The following is a 20,571-nucleotide window of genomic DNA, read 5'->3' as shown; positions in this document are numbered from 1 at the left end:
CAGTTACACTGCTGAGTATTACACTTTTAATTATTTTTTAACAAATACATACATCTTCTTTTTTTATACTTTTTCTCATTTAAAATATAAAAAAAAAATATTTGCATTACTTTAATTATTTTTTTGTTTTAATAAATAACATTTTGGTCCTTCTCTCTTCGGAAGACTCACTCAAAAAACTAAACAACATCAACTTGAATTGATTTCATGATAACTTTCTCAGCTTCATTCAAATGCTCAACAAACATATTAAAATGTTCATTGCTACTGAAATTTCTCAAAAACTTAGTCAAAGTATCTTCAATATTAGCTTGGAATAGTGGATCTTTCATTAATTCCTGTATCAATTGATCATCATCAGGATTCTCATCTTCATCATCATTGAAATACAAATCCGATACATAACGAGATTTACTCGGTGATTGTTTTTCTCCCGATTCAGTTTCATCTTCCGAACTATTCTCATCTGATTCCAAATCGGCCAACTTCGATTCCCTCAAATGACCCAATTCATTGATGAGCAGCTTAAACATTTTCACCAAAGCTGGAATTGTTACCCAATGTGATGTGGATGTTGTTTGTGAGCGAGTTTTGATTTTACTTCCCGATTCGGTGGTCATGAGTTCTTTAACAGTGATACTTGTTAAACGATTGTCTTGTGTAGTCACACCATATTCGAATAGTTTGCAAAGAGCCATTGTTGTAACTTTACGTTCGTAGGATCCAAAGAACATGGTTTGTTTTGATAGCCAATTTGTGAAAACAAATTGCAAAGCTGGCTCACCAGTTGGACCAGGTACAGTCGATAGGAAATTCAATACAGCATCCATTTGGGTTAGGAAAAGATGCGCAAATATCACTACAAGACTCATTATTACTTTAAGGCACTCAACTAATTGCATTTTGCTTATAACTGCTTTCAACAAAAGATCGATATTCTCTCCAAGAAGATTTCCAACTTTTGATATGATTGTAATGACAAGACGACCAATTTGACCAGCAGTCATCTCATTGTTCATTGGATTTAGGAGCATTGTTGTTACCTGCATGATGTAATTGAGTCCTTCGCCATTCTTATATGAACACACTTGCTCTGGTGATACAAAAATGAATGCTCGAAGGCACTCTCCGCCGCTTAGCATCACTGAATGATCATCTGAACGAAGAACACAGTGAATCATAGCTGGAAATGCATTATCAATTAGATTGGCACTCAATGGAGCTGACGAGTATTTGACTATGGTTGTGAGAACATCCAAAGCGATATCTTTGTTGGCTGCTTGTTCTCCTTGCATATTTAAAATGCTAATCTTTAAAAGGAGAATAGTTTTGTAAAAAAAACGATTAGGAATTAAAGGTTGTTTTTGACTACTTACAATGGTTGGAATGAATTTCTCTTGCAAAGGTTGCAAACAATGTGGATTTTGTGAGAGAACCTTCAGCATATCCTGGACCAGTTCCAAAATAAATGGATCTTCGGGATATTTGAGGAAGACTGCAATTGCCAGAGGGATAAGCTTGTTGTGGACTGAAGCAGCAAAACCTTGATCAAACTGAAGAAAAAAAAATTAAATAAAATTGATTGTCGTGGAGAGCTACAAAATTAAAGCATGGTGTCCAGTATTTTTCAAAATAAAATTCCTTGACTTTCGCTGACCAAAATTATGTTCCCTGACTTTTAGCGGACACCATGTGAAGCATTTTACTCACCGTGATGATAGTTGTCAGTGACTCAAGCAACAGTCCCAAAACCGAACTCTTACATCCCGGAATTAAGTCGATAATTCCTTCAACAAACCCTGATAGTTTCGATTGTATGAGTAGACGCTTCTCACCCTCAGTTTTCTCGTGACTTTCCACAAATCCATGTATCGCTCTAACGGCACATATTTTCAACACAATCGGTTGATCCCGTGACAAACTGTTCAAAGTCACAGTTAAAATCTCTTCCAACATTTGTGGATTGTACAACGATGATTTCGAATATGAACTCAAAGTCCACAAACAACGTCCAACTAAATGCGGTGATTCATTATAACTCAAGAGATTTCGAACCAATGTTAAATAATTCAACAAATCAAATTGATCCTCAGTTTCTAAAATCAATTCGCGACATGTGTGCACAGCTACCATGCATGCTTCATGGATTTTCCACCAATTCTGATTGCCCGAAGACTTTTCTGCTTCGGCAACATTCATATGCCGACCGAGTGCTTCGGAAAGTGCTGGCAACACTTTGCCACCGATTTCATCATTGAGCGCAATCAGGACATCTTGTCCTGAAAGTCGTATTGTTAATTCCACACCAGATTCATCTTCGTCTTCGACAAATCTCTCTGGATCATCATTCCAGGCTTCGATTTGTTCAACCGGAACTTGAATATACACAATCATGATGTAGATCAAGTCGGTTAGGACATTCTTAATGACCGAACGGAACTTTCCCGAACCAACAATGCATTGAATGAATTCAAAGATTTGAATTAACATTGTGGTGAGGTTGGTTAGTTCATCTAAATCTGGAAAAGAAAACGAATTAAACATTCAACTTCACTGTCCCCATACAATCTGATTAAAAAATGTCGCTACGTTCATAATTTTAAGTTAGAAAAAAAAAGACACTACTCTTACGTCCCATGAATAGCATTTGATACATAGAACTTTTCTTGTACCGTGTTTTCAGCGTCCATTAATCATATGTGATTCAAATTCAAAAATGTTCTACGTCTCTATACAAATTGATTCAGAATCGTCTTTACGTTCAGTTTTTTTAGATTGACTAAGATTCAAAGTAAAATCGTTTTTATACCATTTGGGGTATTTGTATTCATCATATCAGGGTACTCATGCCAAAATGACAGAAAAGTGCAACGTTTTTCGGATAAAAATACTTTCGATAGCGTAAGTGTCGCTGATGTAACTGAAAAAGTTACAGAGCCTTTATTTTGTGCTCCATACCGATGATAGCATATACATATAAACCTAGGCGGTCGAAAGTCATGTCATCTTGCCCGCCGAGGTTAAAAACGGTTTCCATGCTTCTGGTGTGAATACTTAACTGTCTAGAATTTTTATACACACATGACTGTATGAATATAACCTTCCATACAGAACATAAAGCTATTCTTACAAAACATATAATGCACGACAGGGTCGCACGTACTTGCCCTTAGAATTCAAATTACTAAAATTGTTAAGACTTTTTTATACAAATTTGGTAAATGTATAATGAGAAAAAACATAAAATTCGTAATTCAAATGAAAAAAACAACATCTTAAATCAAATTGAGTTCCAAAAAAAGTATGCAGTTGAATTTCTTTTACAAAGATACATTTTTAGAAATAAAATTTCAAAATCGTTAGAGCCGTTCTTTAAAAAAACTAATGTTTTATAAATAGTTTTTTGAAAAAAAAGTTTATAAAATAAAGTTGGTATGCCATTTTTTGACAATTATTAATCAACACCTTGTTGTGTTTCAATTTCAAAAAAAATCAATGTCCCATTTTCGAAAATTCGATTGAAAAAAAAAATTCAAAATTTTTTAAAAATCCAAAAATAGTTTTTTTTTCAAATTTTTTTTTTTTTTAATTTATATAATGTAAAAATTTTCGCTGAAATTAAGCAAATCTTTTGGAGAAAATCAGATTTAAAAATACGGTTCTATGGGAGGTGCCGTTTTTTGAAAAAAAATTTTTATTAATAGATAGACCTTGTCTAGAAACTAATATTTGATCAAAATCATAGAAGTCGTTTTTGAGAAAATTGAACTTTTCCAAAATAGTTTATGACAGGTACCGTTAAAGTAAAAATTGTGCATTTATGTATATTTGTATATCTTTGGGGAGGAATGTTTTTCGAAGGTAATTTTTTTCTTTCTGTTGTTGAAAAAAGATTGTTGTTAAAAAAAAATCGTAGCGCTTATATACATACATACAAGCCGCGTTTTATTGGTAACTCAGTACTTAGCTCAGTAAAATTTTACACGGGAAACAACAACAAAAGATTGCTAAGGATAAACAGAAGTTTTTTATTTGTTGGTTTATTGAGAAATTTTTTTTCTAAACTTATACACTTTTGATCCTTGAACAATAAGGATCATTAATAAATGAATAAAAGTAATAAATTGTTGTTTTTCACAGCATAAAATGTTTACTTATTAAAATACTGAGTACCAATAAAACACGGCTACAGTGTGTCCAAAAAGTAATGGATCAAATGAAATATGCTGAAAGGCCAACTTGAGGGCTCTAATAATTCGGTAACCGTAAGGACTTGGGATGAACAAGTTACCGAATTCTGGGAGCCCTTAAGTTGGCCTATCAGCATATTTCGATTGATCCAGTACTTTTGTTACACCCTTTATAAGTAACTTTCCGATGGTGAATCCTTATTTTATTGAACTATTCAGCCCTATTCTAGACGAAAATTCCCGGGGAAATGGTTTCGGAAGGACTCCCAATAGCAAAAATGCAGAAAAATTCGCTGCCTTTTTGCTTTCAATTTGAAAGAGAATTAAATTTAAGAATTTTTTCAGTTGGGATCCCGAAAACATTTTTCCCGTAATTTTTGGTTAGCAAAGGCCTGATTAATTAAAAAAAATTATTGTTATACACTGCAATTCACTTGAATAAAGGCACTTATTTTAGAAAAGAAAAAAGCAATTGGAGCTTTGGTAAGGTAACTTACCAAATTCTAGGTTTTGGTATTTTAAAAAGCAATTTATAACAAACAATATTGCAAAACCAAAAAGCCAAAACAGAGACCGTGTGGCTTCAAGTTGCGTTTTTTCGCAACTTTTCACAAAACACAGTGGTTCACTAGAATAAAGGCAGGCTATCAAATCGAGTAAAAATGATGAAAAACGGTGGATCAAACTGGTTTTAGTATAGAAAAGTGAAGCGTTGATATTATTTGTGCATTGCAATCACGAACTAAAGTGGAGAAATTACATAAAATGCTAGGTAACATCTTAAAAAGTAAAAAATTATAGTTTTCCATAACATTTACATTCGATGTATGTATTTGAAGGCTAGTCCAGTGAACTTTCGTCTTGATCCAATATGCATCAGTTTTATTTCTATTGCGATGTGATTTCGGGCATTCACCTTATGGAATGCTCATGACGTTTGTTTACCCATAGTGTTAACCACAACGAAAGCTTCCACTGTTATTTGTTTACCAAAATTTGCAATTATTTTCGAACCATGTAACTGAAAGTTAATTGTTGCATATTATAAAAAAGTATTGTTTCCTATTACACTTTTTAGCGACCTTTGTTGGTGATGCAAAAAATGTACCTACTTTCTAAATCTAAGAAATAGGACTAATATCGTTCTGGAACATTTTAGATGGTTTGTTTTCCATCCAAAAACCACTCGCCAACCCATTTTTGTTTTCTTCAAATGCAACCGTAAATAATGAACTTTTTAATTTTGCCTTATTTGACCATAATAGTGGCCTTATTCTCCATTTTGAGGCTTTTTAAATATTGTACACATTTTTAACTTCAGTGAAGGTACAAACCATCACACTAACATCAAATAAACACAACTTTTCGTTTGATTTTAGAGCCAACGTTTACGGAACGTGCAGCTAGTTTTTGAATTATTTTTCTCTTGGCTCTTTGTCTAGGTGCCTCATGATTTACTTTTACATTAAATCACTAGTTTACGTTAATTTCAAAATATTCTCATACAAATTTAGCGTATTTACCAACACCATTCACGACTGTGCATAATATAAGTGCATTTTTAATTTTAGCTTCTATTTTTCCAACTAATTTTATCCACGCTTTTTCATCGTTTTTACAAGATTTAAGAGCCTGCCTTTATTCTAGTGAACCAAACAAAACACAGTGTTTTGTCAGGAAATGCGAAAAAAAGCAACTAGTAGCCAACCGGTTTCTGTTTTTGGTTTTTTGTTTTTACAATATTGTTTGTAATAAGTTACTCTTTGAAAACCCAAAACCGAAAATCTGTTAAGTTACCAAACCACAGCACCAATCGCTTTTATCTTTTGTAATATTAGTGCTTTTATTCAAGTGAACCGCAGTGTACATACTTTTTCTTCTTCATTCATGAAAATAATCCGTTTTCTTATACATTTTTACATTTTTTTTACTGCAGTTCTATTAAGGCTTATTATAAACCTAAACCTACACATTTTTATTAAAATTATGAGTCTTACCCCTTTGTTGCACATAATTTACACGTTTTTAAGAACAACATTTTATGAATCATATATATGCTTTATAGAGCTGTAGAAACAGTAAACAAAATATGTGTTCAAATGTGATTCATAGGACCTGATATTGATTATTTGGACGTAGAGAGGATTTTCTACAAATTAGTATGGGGACGTAGAATAATTTTCATTTATTAATTATTTGAAATGATACGTGATTCATGAATGTAGAAAATACGGCACAAAATAGATTTCATGAAACAAATATGATTCTTTGGACAGTGAAGTTGTTAAATGAGAAATTACCCTAAACCACTTTTACCTTCATCATCGGATTGCTGGAAGGGATTCTCTTCGGTCTGGTTGACTGTAACCTTCACATAGATGTCAGCAACTTGAGTGAGTAGTTGCCAGATTGGTGGAAGGAGTCTGTTCATAAACGGCTGGATATATTTTGGCATTTCGGTGACCAAAAAGGTGAACACTTGAACAATGGAAAACCTTAAAAATCTTAAAAACAAATTTAATCAAACTTTCAACTTACTTTTAACAATTTCAGTCTTTAGCAAAAAATTCGAGTCCGTCACCGAATTCATGGCCAAAGATTGCAACAATTTGTCCATGAAATTATTCAAAACCGGCTCCATAAGAGCAGCCTGTTGCTGTCGATTCATAATATTACAATTAATCGACATGAACAGTGGTTTCAGCAGCTTAATTGCCGAAGTTCGTGTTTTCATTGAATAAGTCTGTTCACTCTCAAAGATTCTATAAATCTCCGAAATAATAAACGGACCGAGTTCCTTAATTTGACTCTCGTCATATGAGAATTCTTGAAGTATTTGCATTGCCCCATGAATTGAATCTTCATTGCCACCCAAACATTTGATAATAATTGGAAATAAATCTGTCCAAACACTTGGCCAATCGGTGGCAGCTATTGTCGATATAGCATGAGCCACTGCCGAACGAATTTTACTATTTGGATCATACAATCCATTCGGAAGGATATTTCGTATTGTTTTTTTGGCCTGTTCGGTGGCGACAGTACTCTCTTCGCTTTCATTCCAATGATTTTCAACATAACGTGTCAACATGACACAGGCCATTTGTCTCAGACTCAATTCAAATGATTGATTCATTATTAATTCGGAGAGATAGACTCCATAACCTGGGAAGAATAATTGTTGACTACTTTTATATACCCTCTCAATTTAAATTACCTTCAGTAAATTCTAATTGTTTCATTCGTCCTTCAGCTGAAACTCGTATGCTTGTCTCAGAGCTGAGAATATTTTGTAGCTCTTCGAAGAGAGCTTGTTTAATGGAATCGGCATTTTGAAAAGCGAGAGACATCTTTCCTCCAGCAATGCGATTTGATTAATTTGTTTAATTAATTAATTAGTAATGCACGTTGGGAACTCAAAAATTAAACAAAAAACACACAACTCAAGGCGTGAACTTCTTCCAAAATGTGCATGGATTTGCTGCTGCACCACACGGCGAATATTTTTATACAAATGTCAAGTCAAATTATAAATTTGTGAGGTTATGTTTTGGCGCTCCTCTCCGGTAAAATTGTGACAGTTTTCAAAAATTGTGGTTGGTGTATATGATATGAGGTACAGGAAGGAAAGAAAATTTTATAGTTTTATTTGAAATTTTTTTATGGAAAATGATTTTTTGCTAGAAAGTTTGAAAATTTTGATTTTGCTATAAACCTAATACAAAGACTACATGAGCACAGTACTTTTGTACTTCTTTAAAAAGTTGCAAATGTAGTTTTACAAATGCTTCTGTAGCTTCTGTAAAACTTTTTTTAAGCTAAATTGAGGAGGTGATTTCTAAAACCAGCTAGGTATCGGGAAAAAATAGAAAAATGAGTTATGGATGTAATTTTTCAGGGCTTATTAACACATGGTATAAAAAGACAAGGTATGATAATTAGAGACGTCATCTTACAAAATGGGGTAATAAGGTTTTGACGTTTAATATTTGGCAAAGTCAAAAGCAACAACAATTTCCAAGACAAATTTGTTTACAACAACAATTTCAATGGGCAGCTGTCAAAACCTTAAGTAGACATTTTTAAGTTTTGACAGTTCTCGATGCAGAGTTTTTTCTAATGATCATACCTTCTCTTTTTATACCATGTTATTAACAAGCATCTGATTCAATCAAAAATTAATTTATAAAAAGAACAGAAGCATATTTCAAATACTGCACCTATTAAACAACGAAATATCTTTTATGAAATGGCATTTTACTCAAAAACTACCTTCAGATCGATAGCTGGGGCCAAATCGTCGCATCCGTTTACGAAACCTCAAGTGTACGAAAGACTTACCTACATTTTTATAGCCTGTTTTCACTAGAGCTCAAATGAGATAATTTCGCAAATATGGTCAGTTCAGATTTCAAATTAAATTTTTTTTTCTATAGAATTTGAGATAATTTGCGTAATTATTTCATTTGGGCTCTAGTGAAAACAGGGTATTAGAGTTTTATTAAATTTTTTGCTGAGCAGCTCTAATCACGTCGTTTTGATTTTAAAATCTACTTTTGTATTTTCCATATATTATTCTAGGAATTCTTCCGCGATAATGGAATTGCCCATATGCTAATAGTTAGAAAATAGGTACCTAACTAATTTTTTTTTCTCTCAGTGTATCAAAGCTAAGCATTTCTACTCTTGAATCCATATAAATTGAATTCTTGTTTCTTTAGTTTTAGTGAATGTCCTATGACTAATGTAATGACTAATGAAAAAGTACAAAAATGAAAATTTTAAAAATTATTTTTTGATGTTTTCTCGGAATAGAAAGCGTAGATTTTGGTTTAAAAACCAATCAGTGGACAAAACGCTATAAACCGTCATCATTGATTTGCTAGAGATCTTAAATAGTTTTTTCGTTACCGTTGCTTACACACCAAAAATAAGGCTGTAGTCGATGTTTTTCATAAAAAAACTCAGTTATGCAATTGCTTTGCAAGGTCAAAGTAAATTCTTGAAATTTATGCTTATACAACACAACTCATAGGTCATAGCTTCACGTTTTTAGTTCAAGTTGCCTTATAACCGGTCCCAGTCGAGGATGATAATTCAATAAAGGAATGTTTAAAACCATAAAGTTTCTTTCAACAGTGTAAAAGCATTCGATACTTTACTGAAAAACCCAGTGTTTTCACCTCGATAACCCTTAATTTTGATGAGAATATCTATTTTAGGGAAATAGCTGAGTTTTCCGTGATTTTACTGAGAAACCATTATTTGTATAAGTGGCCATTGATTGTACTCTCGGCAATCTGTTATTAAACGGGAGCAGTTTTATTACCGAGAAAACCCTTGATTTAATCGGGGCAACCCTCGATTTAAGACAAAGATCTCTGTTTTCTTTTACAATGGAAACCGTGATTTAATTTAAAAAAAAATTTTTTCCGAGTCATGTAGTTTAAACGACATGAAAACCCTTATTTTTTTTTACAGTGTTTTAACTAAATCTTTAAAGAAATGTCTAAATCACACTAATTTTTGGATGCCTTACAAAAGTCTCTACAAAATTTAGTCGAGCTAACATTTTGGAGAGAATATTGTATAAGGCTGCCAAATTCCTCTTGATATAATAGAACATATTCAACGATAGAAAAATATGCTAAGAAATTGACAAAACTACTGGAAAATCGTCATAAGTAGCCACTTTCTTTTTAAGGGGGTATAGATTACTTATGAGTAGAAATTTAGTACAACAGCTACAATTCCTACCTCCTCGAGAAGAATATATCCTTTGTGTGGATTGTAGTTCTACTCTACTTATCAATTACCTACTCATGAGTAGTCTACCTCCTACAAAGGGACGCAGCAAGTTCAAAACGGTTTTGCATTTTTAGCTGAAACAATTTTTTTCAAAAAATGCCTCTAATTAAAGCTTTTGTATGTGTTTTTTTTTTTTTTTTTATCAAGGTCCAACTTTCAATCATATTCAGGGTCAAAAACGATCCCTTCAAAGTTAATTAAGTCCCTAATTGAATATGAAAGTGCTAAGCTTTGTAAAATAACATTGAAATTTTGAACTCACTGCAACTTAATAGAGTAGAGATGTAAAGCTATCTGGCAAAAAACTATTTATTAAATATTTATATTGCATTTAAATAACCTAAAAGCTACTAGGTACTAAAAAAACATTGCACCACTGCTGCAATCAAGAGCAATTAACCAACTACCAATGGATCCAATCAACACACACAACGGTCATATTATTTTATTTATTTTACTAGCCCCTAAAGTTTACACACTCTCATATTGATGCCCCCCAAAAAATTCACTTCCGCTATATAGTGACCATCATCATCAACAACATTGAGTAGAGCACTGGATTTTAGTACTTGGCTCCCAAATATATATAAAAATAAAAACATTTTATATATATTTTCCTGGTGCACCAAAAACTCTATCTCTCTATACAACACATTAGCTTGACTATACTCTCGTGTCGTATAGAAGAAAAAAAAAAACTTGGCAAATTGGTAAATTTCCCGGGACCACTTACAATTTTTCATTCGACGTATTAAATTTCGTAATCCCTTCACTGCGCTAATTTTCCTTTAGCGCGGTGCCAATGCCGAGCAATATGCGTGTGTTGTTGACCATCAACATTTTCGAATACATTTTGACACAACGACGTTTATACACTATACGTCAGGATACATGACTATACGACCCCAAAAGCCAATGCCCTCTTGTCCTATCCTTCACTTGTTCCATTGATTAAGTTCAGAGTTTAAACCCGCTCTCTGCTGTATAATACTGGGCGGTGATATTGGGGTTGATGTAATTTTTTATGTTGGTTGGTTTTTTTTTTTCTTTCTTTTTTAATTTCATGTCACTGAGTGCTTAATTGAGAACGAAAAGTGTAAAAATGAAATATAAGGTTACCCACACTCTCTCACTCTTGCCAGCCGGGGTCTCTCTTCGTACTTTTAGTCGATTAAGTAATTAAACCATCTCTCTCTTTCTGTGAACCCGCTTGGTTACGAAAGTATTTTTGGGTAGTAAAAGATTTTTATGGCACAAAATTTTAACCATTATTTTATTGAGTAGGATTTATGGACGATAACACCAAAAAATACAAAACAAAAAAAATTGAGGGTGCTAAAGTATTTAAATAAAAAAAAGCAATTTTCATATTTTAATTATTGACGAACAATGTTTAATGGTGGCATGATGGTTTATTCAGATGGATGGCTTAGCAAAAATAAAATAAAATGTGTTTATGTGTTATGTCAAAAGAAATGAAATGTTGGGCGCCACTTTTTTTAGATAAATTCAACGTTCTTGTTGATATGTCTGAGTATTGTGGGAATTTGGGATATTGACAATTATCAATACAAAAATAAAGAATCCATCGCATTAAAAACAAAACAAAAAAAAAAAAAACATTTTAAAGTGTTAAAAAAATTGATAGAACCCCGGTGAAAAAGTAAAACTTCAACACATTCTGAAAGTGACAGCTTGCGAGAAAAGTGCTGATTACTTCGATGTTTTGGAGAAATCGCTCATAAATATATAGTGATCGAGACCACATTTATTTTTACGTGTGACGCATACAGGAATAAAGTAAAAGTTCGGTGACGTATTCCCATTGGTGTTTTAGGAACCTGCGAGTCTTTTTCAATTCACCGCAATTTCTGTATTATACCTATAGAATCAAATGCCTGCGTCATGCGTCAAAAAACGCATGTGTGCACCAGGTCTTTTTTATGAAAAACGCCAACGAAGTACGGCTGAGTTTTTTTTTCATGTTGGGACTCCTATAAGACATAGCCGTAGCTAGGATTTCATTTCGGGGGGGGGGTTACTTCAGACTGAAAAAATTTTTTTTTTAAGATTCACAAAACTTTTTTATCAACTATAGGCGTGTTTTTTCTATTACTCAGTTGCTACTCATTTTTGATTTTATTCGCAAAACAATAATAAAAATTACACAAGTAAGTATTTGTTTTTATTGTTTTTCGAATAAAATAAAAAAATGAGTAGCTACTGAGTTGAAGAAAAAACACGCCTTATATGTAACTGCAGTCGATTCTTAATTCCGCTAAAGCAAATGGTCATTAGAACTGTGTCAGAGCGAAAAACTTGTCAATATCCTTTTTAAGTATTTTTTAGGAGAGAAATTCATAGTTAAAAGTTTAAAATAGCTCTGCTTAACGTAGAAGAATTTAAGAATGTACCGAATATAAAATGGCCGAATATTCGGCGGCATCTCTAGTTTAAATTGATACAAGGAGTGATAAGATGTTTGATATAAATTGCGAGCGTTAGCGAGCAAGAAAATTTTTTTGAAGAAATAAATTTGAACCATTATTAGGCTTTATACAAAAAATTATTTCGCACAATTTTATATATAAAAACATTGAAAAATGAAATTTTTCTCCCACTAAAATTTTGTACCAAAAAATTGAAATATTCTATTATATCAATTTAGTTCTAAATTAAATCGGGAATACTTAAAATTAAAAATTTTAAATAATCCAAGTTGTTTGGCATGAGCTAATTTTCTAATTTGAAACAATTTGATAAATAGAAAGCTAAAAATATAACGAAAAATTTTACATAGGTACTCTCTGAAATAAAAGGATAAGATGTCGAAAAGACTTAAATAGATTTAACGGTAATATTTCAAAAAACGAGATGTGATCGAATATTTTTATCTTCGGATTCGAGTTCAGCAACCCTTTGAAAAAGTATAGCTTAGCCTCGACATCAAAAACCTTGTAGATAAATACTTGTGTTATTTAAAGGGTTCTTAAAAAAACATTTTAAGGTGTTTACATAGTGCTTTAGGAAATGATCAAAGAGGTAAAAACTAGTTTTTTGATAATCCCTTGCCAAACGTTGTAATGGACCACAAAATTGTTGTTTTTCCTTATAAAAACTTCATCGACAGCTTCTTAAACGATACGAAATTGGTAGAGACTTTTATGGAGATTTTCGGGATCGGGTCAAAATTCTGGCTTCAAAATTCTGCTTTTCAAAATTCTGCTTTTTTAACGAAAATTCTGTTTTTCAAAATTCTGCTTTTCAAAATTCTGCCAGCAATATTCTTGAACAAAAAATTCTGCCAATTCTGTTTTTTTTATAGCTTATGCGCTGACTAAAGAAAAATACACCTCATTAATGTAATCCAACATTGGTACTTTCCCAAATTTTTTTATTTGAGTGTCGCAAATATTTTTCAAATAAAATCTATAACTTATTGGAACCCATCGGTTGTTTGATACAAAATATTCCTTTTAAAAAATTTTGAATTATTTTCGGAAATGTTTAGTATTAAAAACCTGTTCTTAATTTTTTCAAATTTATTTATTTATAAAAAGAAAATTAATATACATTCAAAGAATAACAAATTATGTAGGTAAGTTATCAAATAAGCAGATAATTTTTCAAGAAGATGATTTTTAAGAAGTCTGCAAAAAATTAAAGAACGGTTTGCAAAATGTTAAAAAGCGCGCGCTTTTTAACATTTTCCAAACCCTTTTTTAATTTTTTGCAGAATTTTGAAAAACAGAATTATGAAAAGCAGAATTTTGAAAAACAGAATTTTGAAAAGCAGAATTTTGAAAGCAGAATTTTGAAAGCAGGATTTTGACTCCGGCAGAATTTTGACCCCAACCCGAGATTTTCAGATAGGTAATTAAATTACTAAAATACAAAAACAAACCATTTAGTACTGCAAATATTAGACTTATAGGCATTTTTTTATACTATATCTTTTGATTTTCTGAAAAAAAAAATTTCGGGGGGGGTTAAACCCCCAAAACCCCCCCTAAATACGGCTATGCTATAAGACGCTGTGTAACTAAATTTTGGCACCTGAACGTGACACTGGCTCATATGCAAAAAGAATGAGCTTAAGCTCTATCTCACTTTTCAGTACATTTTCTAAAGATCTATCTCAAGAAAATGATTTAGATCTCAAGAAAATATACTGAAAAGTGAGATAAGAGCTTAAGCTCATTTTTATTGCATACGAGCTATTGTCACAACTACAAAAATGCTTTGGTTTGGAAGAACCTTAAGGATGTCCAATACCAGCATTTTCAAACATTTCTTCCAATTCAATTGAGTGTGACATCAAAAGAAAGGTCACTTTAAACATCTCGTTTCGCATCAACAGCGTAGGTACTAGGCTTAAGAGGATTAAACACTTAAGCCTTAAGCGAAAAAAAAAATCGGTCTCCACAAAAAAACTCAAATGTCATTTTTCCGCACACAATTAATGTCCCCGGCAATTGTTTGTGTGCGAAAAAGAAGTGGAGACTTTTCAGTTTCACTGTGACGAACAGCGTACTGCAGAACAAAAAGTTGAACGAAATTTTTCGTTTACGATTTCGTTGTGGCATTTTTGTATAGGAATTTTTGTTTGTATCAGTACACGGAGAAAACAGACCACATAGAATTAAGCGGATTACACCTTTATTTAAGCGGATTTCTGTATGGTTTTTCTCTAAGATGATTTTCACCTTAAATTAAGGTGGCATCACCTTAAATTAAGGTAGGGTTCCCAACATTTTCGAAGCCGATTATAGTATTTTGAGGAAAAACTGTAAAAAAATATAGTATTTTCCACACAAATATAGTATTTATAAGTAAATAAAGAAGTCAAGGAATTTTTGTTTAAGTTGTTTCATATTAATGTTTGTAAAACCTTTATTTTTTGCACTTCTTGTAGGTATTATTCAAAAATTTTTTGTAGATAAAAAGTTATTATAAGGTTTTTCATATTCAACATTTCAATTTTCGCCGTTTTGAGTTCATGAATCATGATGAAAAAATTATTTTTGTATGAACTCCTCAGTAGCAGAAATGGAATATAAAATATCTTAAAAAACATTTAGGAGGTGTTTTAATTGCGTTAAAATTTAGGTGACAATTTTAACCTAGGTTAAATTTTGACACTAGCGTTGTGAATAAAAAATAGGTTTAAATGTATCCTCCTGTATAGAAGGCTAAAATTTTAACGAAGATGAAAACTTTAACTTAAATATTAACTCAATCGGCACACGGCGGCCTAAGTAGGCTAGGTTAATGCGAGTTCAGATATGTACATGGACAATATAAAGCAATAAAGTTAAATCAACATAAGAAATATTTTTGTTATTGATTTCGTTCACCTCATTAAAATGTAGTATTTTTGCGTACTATATATTTCTTTAACAGTATATAGCACGTAAAGCCCAAATATAGTACAATACTATATATTATAGTACGGTTGGAAACCCTAAATTAAGGTGACAAGTCACATTAATTTCTTGAATGCGCAAATTAAAAAAAAGAAGCTGGCAGCCACCGGGGATCGAACCTACAACTGTTGGGTTACTAGACCAGTGTCTTACCACTGTTCAATCTCACTGTTGGAAATGAGTATGATAAACTGCAAGTAAAGCTAAAGTGTGCATATAATATTAAAATTTTTACTTTTGGTCAGTTTTTTTTTTAAATATGAACATTCACATTAAAATAAGGTGAAGTTCACATTAAATTTAACTAAGTTTAAGTGAAATCACCTTATTTTAAGCGGATATCACCTTATTTTAAAGTGGTGAAATTTAATGTGCGCATCACCATATTTTAAGGTGACTCTTTTTTTTCCGTGTAGCGTAGGTACTAAGCTAACGTGTGGTGACATAGTTGTCAAAATTTGAACTGAACGTCAACAACCTCACAAAGATAATATAAAATAAATGTAAAACTAAAAGTCAAATTTATCTATCATTTATTTTGAAATATTATCAAAACTATTCGACAATAGTTTGTATTCTTTTTTGGCGTGTTATTAAAGTTTTTATCACCGTTTGCGCATTTTAACTAGTCGTCAATTCTTGAATTAAAATTAAACGTGAAATAGTGACCTTAGCGCCATCAAGTTCTCTAAACTGTAAAATAGTTTTTGTTTGTTTAAATTTTTGTATGCGCAAAAATGTTGGGTCGTAGAGATACCAAAAACAAATGCAAAATGGAGGATGTATTTTACTGTCATTGATTTTGAAATGTCTTAAAGATGTTTAGTTCTAGTGGTAAATGTACTAGATCTTCTACTCATGAGTAGTTTACGTTTACCACCTCTCCAAAGGAACGCGGCTTATGATAACTCTACCAATAATACTTGTTAGCGATTTTTGTCTGTCGTTTTCTCCTCTAAATTCGAAGAAAAATGACGTACATAGCTTCTTGCACACAAGTTATTTTGACATAGTTTCAATTAAAAAAAACCTTCAAATTCTCATCTCGAATTGATGGAGTCAAAGTCGTATAAGAAAATAAAGCAAATCTCATTTCTACCTTATGTATAATATGATATCCTCGTTCCATCTGAATGGTGCTCCTACTGCTTCTAAAACAAGGTAATCTATATGAATAAAATAAGCAAAATCTTTGAGAAGAAGGTAAAGTAGCTAAAGTCAGTAAAGTTACATACATTATACGAGTAGGTAGTATATCAGCGCCAATCCATTTCTCAAAAATAAAAAGAAAAACATGAAATGAAAGTGAAAAATTGAAATGGCATTCCGCACCAACACGCGAGATAGCATTCATATGTAGTTTGTTTGTATGTAGAGTTCACTCTCTAAAAAAGAAAAAAAAAAAAAACTCTCCACGAATAAAGTGAAATAATGATTGACAGATGAATTTATTTTTCGTTTTCCATCCGGTTGCGCCTCACAGAATTTCACAGAGGGATTTAGCTGCTTCTTATCCTCCAAGGAGCAAGCAATTCGCAATGCACAATCCATTTATTTACAACACACACACACACACATACTAACATACATTCATGTATGCATTAGGTTTATATGTGTATTGTGTGTACTTGAGAAAAAATTCAATTCCATATAGTATCCTTGTGCTTGGATTCATGACTCTATCCTATATGTCTTCTATTTTTATCTGAAAATTCGAGGCATAAGATGGAACAATGCATCTTATTTGCAAAATTATTTGCCCCCTAGAGAGTTTTCACGGTTGATTTTACTTTTTTTTTGTGTTGAAAGAAAAAAAAAGGTAATAGAGTAGGTATAGGTGCTCTTGGATCACGAGAAATCCTTTATTGCATCATTTGTATCATGGATATGCCATATCATCAATCGCAATCGCACACATGCACACACACACACACAAAGAGTTGCTATTTCGCTCGATTTTCAATCTGTAATTTGTGCAACTTGATTCGTGCAAACACCTGCTCTAGCGGCGTCAAAAATGTTGACATAGAACTATCTCGCAACACACAATACGGAACCCCACATTTCCGTCATCACCCGCTTTTAATATCACAAATATGCCCAACGGTGTGTATTGCTGCTGCTGTTGCAATGTGTACACACATACACACATCCGATGCCTAGGATGCAACTTTATTGGTTAGAAATGTAACGCATTTAATCCATCTAATCAGGATGCGGGTATTTGCTGATGTCGAACGCCGTAATGCCTAAGGGAGCTCTGGAAGGCTTTGCGTGTTTGAATTTCACCGAGCCGAGAGAGAGTCGAATCGAGTCGAGTCGAGTCGAGAATTGAGCGCCTGAAACGAAAGGATTCTTGAGTTTTGTTTGTGCCGCAGGAGACACAGAGTATAGTGGGTAGGGATATTTATAGAAATGTATTAGCATCAGCAGAGACAGAGTACAAACTAGCAATTGTATTCAATTGCACGATGCAATGGGCAATATGTGTATGAGAACGAAGTACTATAGAGGAGGTATTTACCTGGGCTAAAGAAGCCTTGAATCTATTCGGTGTTGTTTGGATATATAACGGTATGAAATTATTATTAGTTTACGGAATAAGATTGTTTCGCACTTTGTTTGTTTTTGGTAAATAAAGATAGAATTCTATGCTTAGTTTGCATTTGTATGATTTTGAAGGTGATTTTAAACACGTTAATCATACAAAAGGTATATAGCTTTAAATTTAATAAGATCTTGAGAGCATATAGGACAAGTATTGTGATATTTTGAATCACTGAGTTTACAGACCCAGCGAGGTTAAAGATAAACCAAATTGGCAATTTTGCTTCTATAAAGTCTTACAGATCTTTCAGTATATTCTATAAGGTTTTATAGAAGCAAAATTTGTAAGCGGTTGTACCTTCGCTAACTTCGCAAGAGTAAGTGACTTTTTATAAGTCATCACGACCTCTGGATGCGCTCCGTCTGAAAATAATGTACGTTACTATTGGCTTTAATGTCACGATGGCATTTATACGTGTACAAAGCGTAAAGTTCGTTGTATTCTCTTCCGAAGTCAATATTAGCCGTGTTCTTTTGGAGGTGGTAGATAATCTAGTACATTTACTACTAGAACTACTCATGCTCTTCTGTCCGAGTACTCTTTTTGACATTTGGTTTTTCCTCTAATCGCTTAAGATATAACATATAAAAAATACATCGAAATAATGACATTCCGTTGTGTTCGCCGTGATTTGTATTTGAACATGGCGGGCGGACTGCGGACATGTCTAAATAAGTGGGTTGAGTGAATCCAATATGAACTTCGTCTTCTGGATAATGTCATATATGTGTGCTTCCTTGAATCGTTTTTATGTTCCTGAGTTTTTTTTTAATCAACTGTAATTTGGCACAACCTTTATTCAAAAACTATGACAAAAAACTTTTTCAATTTACCAACCTCTTAAAAATCAACATTTGTTTTTTTTTTTTCAGTGTAAAAATTGTCCTTTTTACACTTTTTCTAAATTAACCATGGTGATTCCAACAAATTCAATCACTTTTTATTCATTAACCCAACCTTAGTTTAAAAATTATGACAAACAACTTTTATAAATTACCAAATACCTAAGTCAGTTAGGAAACTAAAAAAAAGTCACTGTGGTGTATGAGTAACTTTTTTGGGAATTTTGAGGACTTTTGAATTGTTCAATGCAAATTTCGTATTTTAAATATATTTCTTGAACGTAGAGTATAAAAACTTTGATTTTGAGAATGTATCAAGAACTCGAGCTGGATAATTGGTTTTATACCTCAAAATTTTAGTGTTTTAGGAGATTTTTCAGACATCTATAAAAAAATGAATTTTCTCTGAAACTTTTTTAATGGTGGACTAATGAAAATTTTGAGTAAACTGACATGGACTAGACTAGTTTGGTTCAAAAATTTTGAGGTAGCAGTTTTGACTTCATGGAACTTTTGACTAGTTGAATTTTGACTAATTGAAGTTAAAATGTAAACCAAACAAATTTAACTTCTATGTATTTTGAAATAATTTTTTGCGATATAATTTTATAACAAGAAAAAAAAACCACAAATTATTACATATATTTAGTACAATATGTTAGAATTACCATGTTTATTCGAGAAAAAGTGTAAAAAGGACAATTTTTGACTGAAAAGAGGTTGGTAATTTGAAAAAAAAAAACGGGTTGTAATTTGTTGAAATTATAATAGTTTAGCCTGGGCTAACCCTAGGCAAACGAACCACAGTGATAAATCAACGATTTTTACACTGAACGAAAAAAATATTTTTTTGTGGTTTTAGATATGAATAAAAAATAACACTGGTCAACAAGGTTTTTGCCACAACAACCAAAATATACTTTTCTAGTAGTTTTTGATGTGCTGAACTGGAATCTGAAGTCAAAAAAATGTTATTGGCCATTATTTTGAAATATTACCGTTAGGAATTGTCAAAAAACGTCATTATGGCTGTTTTCGAGGCTATGTTTTTATGTGGGGTAGTTTATTATGAATTAATTTGTAACGGTGCCTATAAGAACCGTTTTATTCTTTCAAAAAATGTTTAAATATTTCCGATATCTCTTTTACTGCCCGAGATATTTAAAATTTAAGTAGCGGTCTTTGAATCAGAAACAACACAGGCCAACCAAATTAAACTTTTTTTTCCACAAAACTCAAAATACACTTTTCTGAAGGTTTTTGGGTTGCTGAACTCGAATCCGCAATCAGAAAAATTCTATTAGCCTTCATTCTTGAAATATTACCGTTATAAAATGAAAAAAAAGGTTTTTTTTATAACGGTAATATTTCAAGAACGGTGGCTAATAGAATTGTTCTGATTGCGGATTCGAGTTCAGTAACCCAAAAACCTTCAGAAAAGTATATTTTGGTTCTTGTGGCAAAAATTCTGTGACCAGTGACTTAAACTTTAGATTAAGTTTAGTTTTTCTTTGGCTTATTAACTGAAACTTAAGATATCTCGAGCAATAAAAGAGATATCGGGAAAATTTATACAGTTTTTGAAAGAAAAATATCTGTTCTTTTAATCACCGTTACACCGTTTGTTTATAAAGAATTACCCCACATAAAAACATAACCTGGAAAACAGCCAAATTGACGATTTTTAGCATTTTATA

At 32.3% G+C, this 20,571-nt stretch overlaps 1 protein-coding gene across 1 annotated transcript; it reads right to left on the bottom strand.

Moving 5' to 3' along the window:
• Window positions 1-80: 80 nt before the first annotated feature.
• On the bottom strand, window positions 81-7,712 carry LOC129918516 (importin-9). The gene is made up of 6 exons (XM_055999108.1): window positions 7,408-7,712; window positions 6,729-7,355; window positions 6,507-6,668; window positions 1,711-2,519; window positions 1,377-1,553; window positions 81-1,310 (listed from the first exon to the last, which is right to left on the bottom strand). The coding sequence occupies exons 1-6, from the start codon at window positions 7,538-7,540 to the stop codon at window positions 180-182; spliced, it is 3,039 nt and encodes a 1,012-aa protein (XP_055855083.1). The 5' UTR covers window positions 7,541-7,712; the 3' UTR covers window positions 81-179.
• Between the last annotated feature and the right edge of the window lie 12,859 nt (window positions 7,713-20,571).

The sequence above is a fragment of the Episyrphus balteatus genome, chromosome 4 (assembly GCF_945859705.1).
Source record: "Episyrphus balteatus chromosome 4, idEpiBalt1.1, whole genome shotgun sequence".
NCBI lineage: Eukaryota > Metazoa > Arthropoda > Insecta > Diptera > Syrphidae > Episyrphus > Episyrphus balteatus.
Note: the sequence above shows the minus strand (reverse complement) of the source record. Positions and strands in the feature narration are given on the sequence as shown.

Coding starts and splice junctions, on each gene's coding strand:
- LOC129918516 (XM_055999108.1), bottom strand. CDS start 7,540: ATGTCTCTCGCTTTTCAAAATGCCGATTCCATTAAACAAGCTCTCTTC. Junction 2,520..6,506: donor CCAGCAATCCGATGATGAAG/GTAAAAGTGGTT, acceptor TTTCTTTTCCAG/ATTTAGATGAACTAACCAAC. Junction 1,554..1,710: donor CACTGACAACTATCATCACG/GTGAGTAAAATG, acceptor TTTTTTCTTCAG/TTTGATCAAGGTTTTGCTGC.